Raw genomic sequence first — 15,705 nt, forward strand, 5'->3', positions numbered from 1 at the left:
CTGGGTGTGTGCAGTTCCCTCCCTCGGTTGGTTGCTGGGTGAGGGGGCACCAGCGGCAGCTCCCTTCTTTTCCCCCACCCCTTTGCCCGCAGATAGGGTAGATGAAGACATGTGCGCTTTCTTCCTTTTTAATACAAGAACAAGCAACAAAATAGAAACTTCGAGTTAGAAAGTCCTCTTGAACCAAGAGAGTGCAGAGACAGAGAGAACATGGGCGCAAAATGTGGAGCTGTGAGCGTCAAGAGCAGGCAGGAGAGCGAGAGGGGAAGGGGACCAAGCCAGTCTTCTTCAACCTGGTGCTTCTCCAAATGTTGTTGGAGAACGCTGACTACAGAACTCCCATGACCCCCTAGACATTGGCTGTGCTGGATGGGAGTTGTCCTCCAAAACATCTGGAAGGCACCAGGATGGGGAAGCCTGGACTCTATACACAGTGGGAAGAATCCTGGTTCTGCCAGTTGGGTGGTGCAAAGGCCAGCTTGGATGAAGGCAGACCCAGCGCTTCAAGGGCTGCCTCAGTGGGAGCGTCGTCTATGGTGTGAACTTCCCTTTTTGGCAACTGGCGTTGCAAACGCATCGGCCCAACAAGCCGAATCCTGCATCGGCGAGTTGCTTCCCGTGCCGAAACGATGTTTCAACAACCACTCAATCTTGCCTTCCCCCTTCTGCTCCAACGCTGTTTTCGAAAACAGAGGCATACACATATCTCTGCAAGTGCGCTCCTTCTTCCCTGACCCCCCGCAAAAAGAAAAATACAAAACGCAAAGCATTTTAAAAACAGCTGCAGGATTGCTCTGGAGGCCGATGGTATGGTATGGGCCATGGGCAGGAACTGACAAGGTACCCAAACACAGTTCCCTTTTCCCCATAGTTCAACCGGAACCATATGGAAAGTTGCCAAACTTTCTCTCCCACCTATGCCTGGGTATATATATATATATATATTTAAAACATACATCTGTGTCAAGGGTAGCTGTGGTTCTATCAAACCACCACTCTTAAAAAATAATATGTCATCGTCCACAGACAGCCAAATGACACCAGAAGATTGAAACAGCCTTTCAATCTAGCTTCATGTTTCTCGACAGCGGAAATGCACTTATTGGGAAGATCAAATTGGGAAGGGTCCACAAGCAGCTTTTGTTTTCCTTCGTGACATGATTAGGGTGATCTAGAGTTAGGCCTGCTCTTTGTGAACCTGCTTGTTGGCTGGAGGTGATATGATCTGAGTGGGGGACTTGGTTAGGGTTTTTTATGGGGGGGGGTGAGGCATCCTCAAGCTCCACAGCTGCTGCAAAGGGCCTGAGCAGGCCACTGTGTGGTCTTTCCTAGACAACACCACACAATTGGGCAAGGAGGAGGAGGACATTGTCAGCTCGGGTAGGGAGTCAGCATAGGGCACAGACAGAGCTGGCTGGCTGCGGCCAGCATTTGGCCGCTCTGTGTTAGAGAGAGAAGAAGAAAAAGAAGAAGAAGCATCTCCAGGGAAGTGTGGGGCTTATGAAGGATCAGGCCCCATGTCCAGGTTCAGGAGGGCGTGGCTTAGCAAGGGAAGCTTTCCCTGCGGTGGGGGCTCAGCCACACTTAATTGGGAGGGGTGTGGGGCAGTCCCAGACCCTTCCCTGGCTCCACCTGTAGCACAGCAGTGTGGGGCTTTGGCCACCCGCCCCACAGTGGGTTGATCCTGGCACCGCCATCTGTGTCCTCTGTCCACTGGGGAACGTTCAGTCCCGCATCTGACGGTGAGAACCATTCCCCAAGGATTCCTCGCTGCTACTGGACGCTGAGCCTGCCGAAGAGAAAAGGAACTGTCAGGACTGGGCTAACTGGTACTACAAGTTACAGATAGGTAGCCGTGTTGGTCTGCCATAGTCAAAATAAAAAAAATTCCTTCCAGTAGCACCTTAAAGACCAACTAAGTTAGTTCTTGGTATGAGCTTTCGTGTGCATGCACACTGAAGAAGTGTGCATGCACACTGAAGAAGTTTCTGAAGAAGTGTGCATGCACACGAAAGCTCATACCAAGAACTAACTTAGTTGGTCTTTAAGGTGCTACTGGAAGGAATTTTTTTATTTTGACTATGGTACTACAAGCACAACACAACACAACAACCACAGCACAAAGTCAGCGAGGCAAAGCTGCCTAGCCACTGTCTTCTGGTCAGCATACTACAAAGGATAGGCTTTGGCACTAGGTTATATATAGCACCTTAATCCTTTTGTGTTTACAGGGAATCCCAGCTGCGAGCAAAACCTCATTTTTCAGCAGTCGTAAAGGGAATCCCTAACAGACCATGCCTAAGTTGCTATTGCCATGCCACCCAAATGGCGTCCCATTGACTGGCCAAACTGCAAGGTGAAGCAAGGGAGGGGGAACTGCTCCCAAAGGTTAATCAATATACCCAATTTAAGTGTGTGCATATTGTGTTCAAAGCATGTAAACTTTTTTAAAGTAAAAAGAAGCGTGGAAAGCAGTTAACGTGTTTAATTTTGATATAAAGCGCGCACACACAGGGGAAAATACAGTTTAGTTTCAAAGCAAGCTGTAACGTCCTCCTTCACCCACATCCCAAATCCCCCCATTCTTTCTCCACAAGCCCACCCATCCTTCCCAGACAAATACTAAATTTTCTGAATTTCGGACAACAGTAATTGGTGAAGCAACAAAACATTTTCCTTATTTTCTAGCTCAGGAAAGGCCAGGCAGTGGCTCCCTGGACAAAGCAAACAGGAGTGAGTTTTCAGGGGCACCAGGAAGGAAATGGGAGTTGCCTTTTCCCGTTTTCTGACATTGCCATCCCTAGATGGCAGAAGCTATAAATGGCGGGAAAAGACAGTGGGAGTTACAAGGACAGGGAACTTGTGGCCTTTCAGGTGCTGGACTGCAACTTCCATCAGCCCCGGCCAGTAGCTAGGGATGATGGGAGTTGTAGTCTGGAAAAACGTCCAAAGGGTGTCCAATGGATCCCCAACACTGGAATAAAACCTTACAAAGGGTGAGGGAGGGAACATTAAGTCAAGTGTGAGGGTATCACAGAGAAGCAACTGTGAGGGAAGTTCCTGAGGCCACAGAACAGCATATGCCTGAATACAGGTCATGCGCCTTTGAAACTGCTAGCCCTTACAACCATTTATACCAATTTACTGCCATTCTGTCCCAAATAATAAATGGAAAAAGAGGAGAGGAAATCCTCCAGCTTTGGAGAAAGTGTGTTTGTTAACAGGAAGGAGGGGATGGGATTGGGGTCAAAGGGATACAAGCTTTTGTGTGTATTTAACTTGACATCACTCACTGCTTTCAATTTAGCCATTCAAGTTCCAAATGCAGAATGTCAACACTGAAGCAAAATTTTACCTCAGAATTCAAATGCCTAGGATTTGTCAGTGTATCCGGGGGTGTGGGTGTGTGTCAAATAGTAAGATCAAACCTTGCCAGATACCAGACACAAATATTAACCACCAGCCATGAGTGAATATCAAGATTCACCGACGAAGGTCTTGAGGAGAAAATCAGTTTCAGCCCTACGGTACACAGAGAGGAATACCCTATGGCACCAGAGGCCATTCCCTGCCTCTCACCATTGCTCTCTTGCATGGCTTGACCAGGCCCATCTTGGCTGGTTCCAAGCTGTAGCTTCCTCATATGCCTGATCACAGCAGTTGCGTTGAAGGCTTGCTGCGTAGGACAAAAAAGAAAGAAAAAAAGAAAAGCAGATTGCTGTCAAAGATGGGAGAGATGCTGGCACTGTACATCCCATTCCCTTAAAGCACATCATTTCCCCCCAAAGAATCTTGGGAACTGTAGTTTACGGCTGCTGGGATTTGTAGCTCTGTGTGGGGTAAAACTGCACTTCCCAGAATTATTGGGGTGGGGGGAGTCACGTCTCTAAATGTATGGTGTGTGTGCAGCCCGTGTGGCAAATGAGACAAACAGAAAATGAAAGCCTTTCTTCTTTTCCCTAGCTGTTGGCACCAAGGAAACTCGAAACAGCAAATATCTATTCTCAGCTGTGTTTACTATAAAAGTATATATCTTCACCATGGACCTAAACTAGATCAATAAGTTGCTTCCTTTTTCCGGGGCGTTCCTGGGATGGGGATAGATAGGAATCTCAAAACAAAATTCTAAACAGCTTCAACAAACTGAAGTTCCTAGGAGATTTTGAGGGAGGTTACCATCCCCATCAGGCAGGGACGCGGGTGGCGCTGTGGGTTAAACCACAGAGCCTAGGACTTGCCGATCAGAAGCTCGGCGGTTCGAATCCCCTCTCCCGTTGCTCGGTCCCTGCTCCTTCCAACCTAGCACTTCAAAAGCACGTAAAAGTGCAAGTAGATAAATAGGTACCGCTCCGGCGGGAAGGTAAACGGCATTTCCGTGTGCTGCTCTGGTTCGCCAGAAGCTGTACGGCGGCTCCCTCGGCCAACAAAGCGAGATGAGCGCTGCAACCCCAGAGTCGGTCACGACTGGACCTAATGGTCAGGGGTCCCTTTACCTTTACCTTACCATCCCCATCTGCTTAATTTGTATGCCACATTCCCACAAAATTGTGCCAAAGTTCACAACATAGCAAATGAACAGTAAGTATAACGATTCCCCCCCAAAAAACTTAGCAGGAACAGTTAGAAATAATCATAAAATCAATAATACAAAAAATCCATCCGTACAACTGTATATTAAATACTAAAAATATGCAAGAGACTCTGACATGCCACAAGTGAATATCATTGGTAAAGGTTATACTAAGGCAAAGAGCAAACATATATTCTGGCGGACAAAGGCTTTGCATTCACATTGCAGTCTGATTTGATCAGGGACAGATTTAAGGTTTGTGGGTAAAAGCACCCCCTGACTGCTTCTCTGCAGGACGTGCCCTTACCTTCCACTTGCTCTTGGCAAAATTCTTTTTGATCTGCTCGCTGACTGACTGGTGGATGTTCTTATCTAGTGCGGTGTCTCCAGCAATCCTGGAAGGAAGAGCAGATTGGTTCTTATTAACACGCCCCATAGGAGTGCCTTTGGCCTGTAAAGCCTTCTACGGTCCAGGGCCCCTGTACTTAAAGGACCACCTTTCACCATGTCAACCCACCAGGATCCCAAGATCAACATCTATACAAGGCATTGAAATACCAATAGATGCCTCCACCATTCCAAGCGATGCGAACTGCTAATAAGAACAGGACCTAAGGGAATTCCTGTTCCGATCAGTTCGCCTGGTGCCACCTTTGAAATCCTGTAGGCCAGCCTTCTCCAAACCAATGGCATCCAGATATTTGGGGCTACAACTCTCATCAGGTACAATAGGAGTACAGTGGTACTTTGGTTTACGAACTTAATCCATTCCAGAAGTCCGTTCTTAAACCAAGGCGTGCTTTCCCATAGCTGCGAGGGACTCAATTTACAAAGGAAACACACTCAACAGGAAGCGGAACATGTTCTTATTCCAAGGCAAAGTTCACGAACCAAAACACCTACTTCCAGGTTTGCAGCGTTCTTAATCCAAGTTGTTCATAAACTAAGCTGTTCTTAAACCAAGGTACCACTGTACAATGAGAGGCTTACTCTCAAGTGGGTGCAAGATCACAGCATTGATTGTATTCCCACTTTCTTCCATTATATATATATATTTTTAATGCCACTTTTCTTAGACAATTATCATCTCCCATCAATTAGGAGGGAGGGAGAGAAGTCCTACCATCAGGCTTGCAAACTGAAAAGAAATGACACACAAGGAAAGGCGAGTGGAGGGAAAAGGCAGAGGGGAGAGATCGGTTCTCCAACGCCGGAATAAAATGGTGAGCTATAAAAGGGCATTTACATCCAGTTCAGACTAGGCTCATCTTCTTGGCTGGTAAAAAGTAAAGTAAAGGGACCCCTGCCCATTAGGTCCAGTCGTGGCCGACTCTGGGGTTGCAGCACTCATCTTGCTTTACTGGCCGAGGGAGCCGGCCTACAGCTTCCGGGTCATGTGGCCAGCATGACTAAGCCGCTTCTGGCAAACCAGAGCAGCGCATGGAAACGCCGTTTACCTTCCCACCGGAGTGGTACCTATTTATCTACTTGCACTTTGACGTGCTTTTAAACTGCTAGGTTGGCAGGAGCAGGGACCAAGCAACAGGAGCTCACCCCGTCGCGGGGATTCAAACCGCCAACCTTCTGGTCAGCAAGTCCTAGGCTCAGTGGTTTAACCCACAGCGCCACCCGCATCCCTTTCTTGGCTGGTATTCCTGCTCAAATAGCAATTGGCACCCCTTGTTCCTTTGGCCAATGAATCATAGAATCATAGAATCATAGAGTTGGAAGAGACCACAAGGGCCATCGAGTCCAACCCCCTGCCAAGCAGGAAACATTAAATGAATGGTAGCCAACGTGCTCTTCTTGCTTCCGCAATCCCAGAGCACCAGACAGCTAGAGCTTAATGATCTTTCGGACAGGGAGGAGGAAGGAAAAAGCAAACTTCCTGCAGATGCTCCTTCTCTGACCAGGTTGGTCTCCCCCTTACTTGCCTTTTACAACTGGACAACAGGAGCCAAGAGACTCAAAGCCAGCTAAATGGATGATGGGGTGCAGATTCCTCCTTACCATGGGTGTTGTAATGCCTGATCACAGGTGAAGCGTTTCTTAGGGTCCCTCTCCATTAAATGCTGGATGAAATCTTTGGCTGAGAGGAGAAAGGAAATGAATGAAGGTCTGAGTTAGCAAGCAAGCTAGTGAGCGGCGCCACTGGCCTCCTCCCACAGCACAGATCCACTTGATTCCATTTATTATTATTTTTAATTAATGAGAGTTATCTACCAATTGATTTATTTTTTAAAAAGCCCACTAAGCTGTTTAGATAAAGCGATCTAAAATATCCGCAAGAAAATACTGAAAAAACAAGCAATAAATTTTATCAAATCAGCAGTTTAAAAAACACAACAAATATACCGTATTTTTTGCACCATAACACTCACTTTTTTCCTCCTAAAAAGTAGGGGGAAATGTCTGTGCGTGTTATGGAGGGAATGCCTACGGGTGGCATGCCTACGGATTTTCTTCCTCTAAAAACTACGTGCGTGTTATGGTCGGGTGCGTGTTATAGAGCGAAAAATACGGTACATAATATGTGCCTTGGTTCTAGCATTGGCATTCAGAGAAGCCACCATTTCCTTTCCCTCACCTGATTCTGATATGTCGTCCCAGTAGGGGGAGTCAAATTCATATTCGGCCTTCAGGATCTGCTCAAAGAGCTTTGTGTCGTTCTCATCATAGAAGGGGGGATAGCCACACAGTCTGAGGGGAGAAAGTGGGGACAGGGCATGTGTGACACTCAGAAGGCATGGCAATATACAACGGGGAGAGTTGGAAATAAATGTATAGGCTGTGAAGGAGCAAAAGAATGTGGGGAACTGAGGTAAATGGACTGGAAAGCGAGGGGAGAGGAGAAGAAAAAAGACAGAAGGTTACTTCCTGACCAGGGGATTAGAGGGGTAGAATCATTGTCAGGGCCGGCCCACCTATGAGGCAAGGTGAGGCAACCACCTCAGGTGGCAAGATTCACCTGGGCTGCAGAGCCCAAAGTTGATCTTTTCTTCCCCTCTATTTTCCTGAAGTTGATCTCCCCTGGCCCCTTGTTTCCTGGCGGAGAGAGGGGGAGCCATTTCTGGGTCCGCCTCAGGTGCCAAAATGTCTTTGCCTTGCCCAGATAACAGCAGTTGCACCGTTTTTGTTTGTTTTACGATGGCATCTCTCTTTTTTGGTGCTTTTCTATTGTCAACCACCCTGTGATCTTCGGATGAAGGGCGGAATAGAAATTTAATAAATAAATAATAGTTGCCGAAAGAGAGAGGCGGAGCTGTTTCATTTGGGGGGTGGCTGCCTGCCCTCTCCTGGAGACACCGAGGCACCACGCGAGCCTGCTTGCTTGATGCGCCTCCTAAGCCACTCACTGACCAATCTTCTTACACGGTAGCGATGGGCAAACCAGTTTGTTTTCATGTCATTTGCATGTGTCTTTACCCATAAGTCCATTCCAGCCCATTTCCAACCGGGGGATTTGTTGCTTCTGCAAGTAGGAGATTGTGAGTGGTGATTCTGCGGGTGATTGGTGGATGCGGCAAGGGCTGACATTGATTGGCTGCTGTTGTGGCAATTGGGCGGGCAAATGGTGGCTGCTTGCAGCGATCGGGCAGGCGATTGTTGGGTTATGCGATGTGTGCACGTTGTTGCATTGGACAGTCTGGCAAGCAATTTTTGGCATTCTCCCCCCCCCCCCAAAAAAAGCTCCAAAACTCTGGGCATTCCCCCCTATCAAAAGCTCAGCAACTCTGGACAATCACACCCCCCATTTTCTAAATTTCGAGTCCCCCAAAATACACGGGGGCGTGTTATACACGGATAAATACAGTAATAATCCCCAAGAGAGGATGTACCAGCTCTGTGAGCGGTAAAGGGTTAAAGGTGGCTCTGGTGGTTGAGTTGTGGGCCTTGGTGGGGGACAATATTATGAAACTTTTCAAGCTGTCTGTAAAGGAGAAATGAAAGGCCCATAAATGAACGGGCAAAAGTAGCTGTGTGGTGCCAGAAGCGCCGTGGAAGGAGACGAGTGGAAGGGAGTGTCCAGTGTTTGGCTGAATAGGACTCCCTTTGCATATGTGAATTCAGGAGCAATAGGAGGCTGACCATCTGGCTCCAGGCCCTCTGCCATCTCAATTCAACTCAGTACGTACAAGATGTAAGCGATGACTCCAATGGACCAGCAATCCACCGCTTTGCTGTAAGGCTTCTGTGCCAACACCTCAGGAGCTGGACCAGACCCAAGGGGGGAAAGAGGAAGAAAGTGACCATTAGAGATGGAAATTCCCTGTTGCCCAAATGTCGTTTGGGGACAGATGGGGAAATGCAACCCTTGTATTAGGGATCTCCTTCTAAAGGCGTGCTCTCCCAGGAATTTCCACGAACACACACACACACAGCCAGCCACCTCTCCCTTGTAAAGATTTCCCTCTTCCACAAGCCCAACTTGTAAGTCTTCATCAAACTTATTTCATCCCTAAGTGACATTCTCACCAAAGTACAGTGGTACCTCGGGTTAAGTACTCGATTCGTTCCGGAGGTCAGTTCTTAACCCGAAACTGTTCTTAACCTGAAGCACCACTTTAGCTACTGGGGCCTCCCGCTGCAGCCGCTGCACAATTTCTGTTCTCATCCTGAAGCACTATTTCTGGGTTAGCGGAGTCTGTAACCTGAAGCGTATGTAACCCGAGGTACCACTGTAGCTAAGTTACAGTCCAGTTTGACCCAAAATACAACAGCATGGACAACAAAACATTGGTGAAACAATTGACAATCAAGCCTTCCGCCCACAAGCTGGTTTCTCCAAAATGTATAGTTAAAAAGAGGGCTACCAGAGGAAGTTTTAAGTATATAGATGAAGAGCTGCAAACTCAACCCTTGGGATATGATATGGTGAGGAACAATCCTGATGGGATGACTAGGAATTCCTGGCTGAGCTATCAGAAATTAGTTCCAAATGAAATAGGTGGTCTTCTCCCGAGAATCAAAAAATAGGCTAACACCGTTGAATGGGTTCCCACTGGTAAGAGGAATGGAAGCATTTTTTTAGACGAAATTGGGTACCTGGACAAAGTGGAAATGACAAACACAGAGCCTGAAAGGAACTGGGGCTAAAACTGATGCCATGGAAGAAAGAAGGTTGGCGTTCAAAGCAGAATAATAAACAGCTATTTTTGAGCAATTTGATATTATTCTGCTACAAGAAACATGGCACAATGACTCTATAATGCTTAATGGATACAAATGTCCAGTATTTTTTCTTTAAAAAAATGTTTAGGGGTACTCTCATTTTAACTCAAGAAAATCACCATTTTATAGTTCAAATCGGGGAAAATAAATACAGTAAATGGACAAAAGCACAAAGATTCACAAAATGTTTAGGGGTATGCGTACCCCTGCGTCTCACCCCAGAAAAACAGCACTGCAAATGTCACTCATTGACAGCCGCTCCCTCAACAAAAGATGGTAGGGCCAGTGGCGGGTCTAGCATGTTTCAGCTCCGCCAAGTTGAATGCAACTTATTTCATGCCACCCCTGGTTGCCATTCTGCCTATGAAAGGGAATCCCCTGTCCTGTCAAGTCCCAGCAAAGGACTGTTTCAGATATTTCAGTTTTAGTACCCCTGTGCCGGAAATAAAGCAGGAAATCCAAGAGTAGATCCTCATGCATTTATTTTAAACTTTCTATCTATCTATCTATCTGATCTGAATTTGCAACTATAACAGGAGAGGGGAAAGATAGAAATATCTCCCTCTGATGTATGAAAACACTTCACCAATAGTAATTTAAACATATACTGTACATTAATGTAAGCAGTCCATACAGTACAGTAGATCATGTATAGATCATGTATAATGAATGTATAATAATAATAATAATAATAATAATAATAATAATAATAATAATAATAATATTTATACCCCGCCCATCTGGCTGGGTTTCCCCAGCCACTCTGGGCAGCTTCCAACAAAAGATTAAAAATACGTACATTGAGCACATGTTGGGAGGTTGTGGCCAATCATAATTTCACATGGCAAAACACACGAATTGTGCCCCTCTTACACTGGATTTACATGCTTTTTCCTACACTAAAGTGCTATCCATATTTAGAAAGGCACTTAATACGCCTCTCCTGTCCGGCAAGCTGGAGGCAAACTGTAGCCCCACCTCCTCATAAAACCCCCCTCAGGGCATGCTGTGATTTTCTTTGTCAACCACTCTTCTCAATTGGGGCGGGGGGGGGGGATAAGAAACCTCTTTAGCTCACCCACATAACCTGGAGTCCCACATGCCGTAGACATGACACTTCCTGATCCTTCTATCTTCGACAGCCCAAAGTCGCTAATCATGATCTTGGAATCTTCATCCAGACTGTAATATAGCAGGTTCTCGGGCTAACAAGGGCGGAGAGCAGAGAGGAAAGAGGGAGATAAATATTGTCAGACTAGAGCTCCAAGTAACAATTTATTTAAAGCGTTTTTTTTAATCCCATACTTCCAGCCCCCTCACAAAAGGGTCCTAGTGTGGCTTACAGAACAGTAAAAAAAACAAGACAGTTCCTGCCCTCTATGCTTACAGTCTAAAAGACACGACACAAAAGGGGAAAGGGATGAGGAGGGTAGAGGAAAACAACCAAACTCAGGCACTAGTTGTTAAAGTGCAGTTCTTATAACGGCCAGTTGGGACAGTTCAGGTAGCATGGTGGAATGCAGAAAGAAATTATGCAGGCAGTAGGGAGAAAAGACCATTCTAAGAATCTTAAGAAAGAAGCCCACACAAAACCAAATAACCAAGACAAGCTTGGTCCAGAAAAGAACACGGAACTGTCCTCCACTGGAGGTTCTTAAGCAGTGGTTGGATGGCCATCTGTCATGGATGCTTTAGTTGAGATTCCTGTATTGCAGGGGGCTGGACTAGATGACCGCCAGGGTCCCTTCCAACTCTACAGTTCTATTCTATGTGCATAAGAAATGCATGGATTGATCTGTTAAACTTACTTCTAAAAGCTGATTAAATTTAGACTTATCGCAATAAGGTAAACATAAGATTGGGGGGGGGCCCTTACACAATACATTATTTGAGATACCAATTCTTCTTCTCCTGGAGCTCATTAGCTCCTCACAGAACTAAAGTTCCCTGAGGGAAGAGGAAGAGGTCAAGCTGCAATAGTTAAATTGTAAGTGTGTAATGTTAAATGCCTGCCAATCGCTACAGCCACGAGACTTGAGATTCTTGAAATCTTACTGCTCAAAGTGGAATTAGCAATTATGATGTAAAGCGAAGAAGGAGGGGAAACCTCAGGGGTTAGGCCAAGCAACAAAAACATCTAAATGCCAAAGCTAGATGTTTCTACCTTATTGCCTGAAAGCTTTTATCACTCAAAAAGAAGCAGCTAAGAAAACATGGTTTCTACAAGAGAGAGCTGGAACAGTCCATGCTATCAAGTTACGGTATGCAAAATAATTCCAGACTAAGTATTCTGACCTAAAATGAGGCTGCATTTTAAATTGTATTTTAACCCGTATTTTATCCCGTATTTTAATTAACCCTTTTTCCTTTTTCTATTATGTTTTATTGTAATTTTATTGGTGTTAGCTGCCCTGAGCCCAGTTCTGGCTGAGGAGGGTGGGGTATAAATAAATAAAAATATATTATTTATTATTCTTTATTTAGTACAGAGCAGCATATGAGAAGCCACTTCATAGACTCACATTTGGGTGTGAAACGGTGCCAAGTTGCCATCTGAGAAAATTTGTCTTTTAGCAGAATACCACCCTTATTATAAATACCATCCTTATCTGTTTCCTTTGGGCATTCGGACCTGTTTTGCAGGTTGAAAAAATCTCAGCCTGTTTTGGTTCTGTGAGCTGATTCTTATCTAATCTTTTGTGGTTACATCCTTGTAGTTGTGCCAGCCATTGATATTTAAGTGCTGTACAGGGATAGGGTTTGAAAGCCAAAAAACGTCATCCGTTTTGTAATCTCCCGTTCAAAGCAACTGCTACATAGGAAAGCCAGCCTTGCCCTGAGGAAAACAGTAATCTGAGCTCTGTGCTATCGTTGGGTCTTTAAGTTAGTACACCTTCTGTACTTCATTAGAACTCAGTGGCTGCTCAGGTGGTTGTATAGATTTGTCCAGTATGCAGGACATCAGGTTTGGGGATAGTTTCCCCAAAAATCTCGATTGGCCTAGAACACAGAGTTCATGATGCATAGATGCTGAAATGGAAGCCCAAACCAAAATAGAAAGCTGAGAAGATGATGGCTGGAGGCAGTAATGCTTCGGAATAGCAGTTGCACAGAAGTACAGGATCAGGTTTAAGGTGCTGGTTTTAACCTTTAAAGCCCTATACGGTCTAGGACCCTCGTACCTACGGGACCGCCTCTCCTGGTATGTCCCACAGAGGACCTTACGGTCTTCAAACAAAAACGTCTTGGAGGTCCCGGGCCACAGAGAGGTTAGGCTGGCCTCAACCAGAGCCAGGGCTTTTTCGGCTGTGGCTCCGATCTGGTGGAACGCTCTGCCACAAGAGACCAGGGCCCTGCGGGACTTGACATCTTTCCACAGGGCTTGCAAGACAGAGCTGTTCCACCAGGCCTTTGGCCAGGGCACAGCCTGACCCCCCCTCTCTTTCTGTAATCCTCATAGAACTCGAGCCCAATGCTGCCATCAATTTGATTTGAATTAATTTTATAATGAAATGATTTTAGAATGTTGTATTATTTTATTGTTGTTAGCCGCCCTGAGCCCGGCTTCGGCTGGGGAGGGCGGGATATATATATATATATAAATATTATTATTATTATTATTATTGTTGTTGTTGTTGGAAACTGCAGAAAGAAACAGTGCCTTTGTTAGTCTGGCTTATGGGTTTGCCACAGATATCTGGTTGGCCATGGTGAAGACAAGATGGTGGAGAAGATGGGCCATTGGCCTGAGGCAGCAGGTTCTTCTTAAGCTCTTACGAGACATCGAAGTTTCAGTTCCCAAACCCATGCGCTAATCCAAGTGGGCAAGCAATGGGAGAAGCAAATGTTCACTTCGAGACATGTGAGGCTGTGGTTGCAGCCATGGCCAAAAGAACACAGATGCATGGAATTCATCACCCAACAGGGGGGAAAATGGTTCTCAGTAGATCCGTACTAAGGCAGTACAGTGGTGCCCCGCAAGACGAATGCCTCACAAGACGGAAAACTCGCTAGACGAAAGAGTTTTCCGTTTTGGAGGTGTTTCGCAAAACGAATCTCCTATGGGCTTGCTTCGCAAGACGACAATGTCTTGCGAGTTCCTGCGGGGTTTTTTTCCTTCCCCCCCTTTTTCTAAGCCGCTAAGCCGCTTATCAGCTGATCCGATAAGCCGCTAAAAGCCGCTAATCCGCTAATCCGTCAATGGGCTTGCTTCGCAAGATGAAAAAACCGCTAGACGAAGAGAATCACAGAACGGATTCTTTTCGTCTTGCGAGGCACCACTGTAGAGGCCAACCAAATGTGACAAAGCAGTGTGCAAGCTTTCCAAGTTCTATCATCAATAGCATGCAAAATAAAATAATAATAATAATAATAATAATAATAATAATAATAATAATAATAATAATAATAATAATTATACCCCACCCTCCCCGGCCAGAGCCGGGCTCAGGGCGGCCAACACCAGTAAAATTACAGTAAAAACATAATAGGAAAAAAACCACAATTTAAAATACAGGTTAAAATGCCATTTAAAATGCAGCCTCATTTTAAAAGTAGCTCATAAATCAAAACCATAAGGGGAGGGAAACATAAGGGTCAGACTGATTCCAAACCAAAGGCCAGGCGGAACAGCTCCATCTTACTACAGGAAAAAAGCAGCCCATCCATTTTCCCAAGACACAGAAACGTGCAAAACTGGAAAGTTAGCAATAAGGCAATTGGTCAAAATCTGCTGCACAGATTGGCAGAGGACTAGGAGAGGTTACTAAATGAGATCAGTAATGGCAAAGCAGCTTCCATGAAAGTTGGCTTGTTGGGCACTGCCAGCCTTCCCTTGTGACACCATGCAGCCATTGGGCAGTACAGATGGTGTTCTAGGGTGCACTCTTAGTTCATTTGGGGCTTCAATGAGGCCCAGACAGGCATAGTGCAAGAACTGAGCACGCACCCTAGAATTCTCCACAGGGCCTGCCCTACCATTAGGCGGAGTGTAGGACAGACTACAGCAAGGTGCTGGAGGACAGAGATGAACAGCCACCAAACTTGTTGCTCTTCCCTCTTTTGCTGAATGATCCAAGGAGTGCTAGACTGGGAAGAATTGTTCTCTCTTTGTCCTGAGCCAGCTGAGGTGAAAAGAGCCATTCTCTCCTCCCCGCTCGCTAGCGGCAACAACATCCCGATTTGTATTTTTCATAGCTGGAGCTAGCAACAACATATGGTGGTAAAGGCATTCAGCCTCAAAAGGCCAAAGACCAAGTAAGGTCAGGAAGGAGACTTCCTCAATTGAGCCACGAACCGTGTTTGTGACCCGACCTCTGGAAGAAAGCATGAAGTGAAACTGTGCCGTCCATTCCGTAAAATAAAATTAGGCGAACAGCAGCATGTTATGTACATATGTAAGCACACAGTTGCCAAGCTCACAGGGAAATCAAAACACATGCAAAAGAGCAATCAACTATTGGCAGAGTTTTGTTCAAAACAGTGCCAGCCTAAGTCATTGGGCTGCTATAGATGCCCAGGCCCAAAATTAAATGTGCCTGTGTTGCATTTTCTAGGCAATTTCCCACCGATATACATATATTGAATTTGATGGTGTTGTGGTCACTGTTCCCAAGAAGGTCCTCCTTTGACTTGGAAAACCACCACACCGTGCACTCCCTTCCCATAGTATTCTTTCTACAGATTTAACATCCATGGGTTATAAGTATCCAATTGTTTCTAATATTCCCACTGTGTCCTGTTCTCTTTTTAACATGGCACACTCTTAATTCGCCCACCTTCAATCTGAGGCATTCAGAATTGGCCTAAAGAATAATTCCCTTTTTTATGTAAGTCTTTCTTTTTCCTTTGGGGTTTTTCCTATGCTATTTTTGACTACTTGAACGGCTCTCCATTGTCTCTGCATGTTGATTATCAACTTGTATCCTGTCCTCAACTTTGAGGGCACAGAACCATTTCCACCA

At 45.7% G+C, this 15,705-nt stretch overlaps 1 protein-coding gene across 2 annotated transcripts in view; it reads right to left on the minus strand.

Moving 5' to 3' along the window:
* Positions 1–114: 114 nt before the first annotated feature.
* CAMK1 (calcium/calmodulin dependent protein kinase I) overlaps positions 115–15,705 on the minus strand; it is a 45,815-nt gene continuing 30,224 nt past the window's right edge. For both annotated transcript variants that reach the window (XM_081183331.1, XM_081183332.1), the window contains 7 exons: positions 10,821–10,947; positions 8,707–8,782; positions 7,158–7,270; positions 6,581–6,659; positions 4,878–4,965; positions 3,580–3,676; positions 115–1,789 (listed from right to left, as the gene is read on the minus strand). In XM_081183331.1, the coding sequence (XP_081039457.1) occupies positions 1,725–1,789; positions 3,580–3,676; positions 4,878–4,965; positions 6,581–6,659; positions 7,158–7,270; positions 8,707–8,782; positions 10,821–10,947 (645 nt within the window). In that variant the 3' untranslated portion in view covers positions 115–1,724. The remainder of the gene's footprint in view (positions 1,790–3,579; positions 3,677–4,877; positions 4,966–6,580; positions 6,660–7,157; positions 7,271–8,706; positions 8,783–10,820; positions 10,948–15,705) is intronic.

This window comes from Podarcis bocagei, assembly GCF_964188305.1.
Source record: "Podarcis bocagei genome assembly, chromosome: 2".
In the NCBI taxonomy this organism is placed as follows: domain Eukaryota; kingdom Metazoa; phylum Chordata; class Lepidosauria; order Squamata; family Lacertidae; genus Podarcis; species Podarcis bocagei.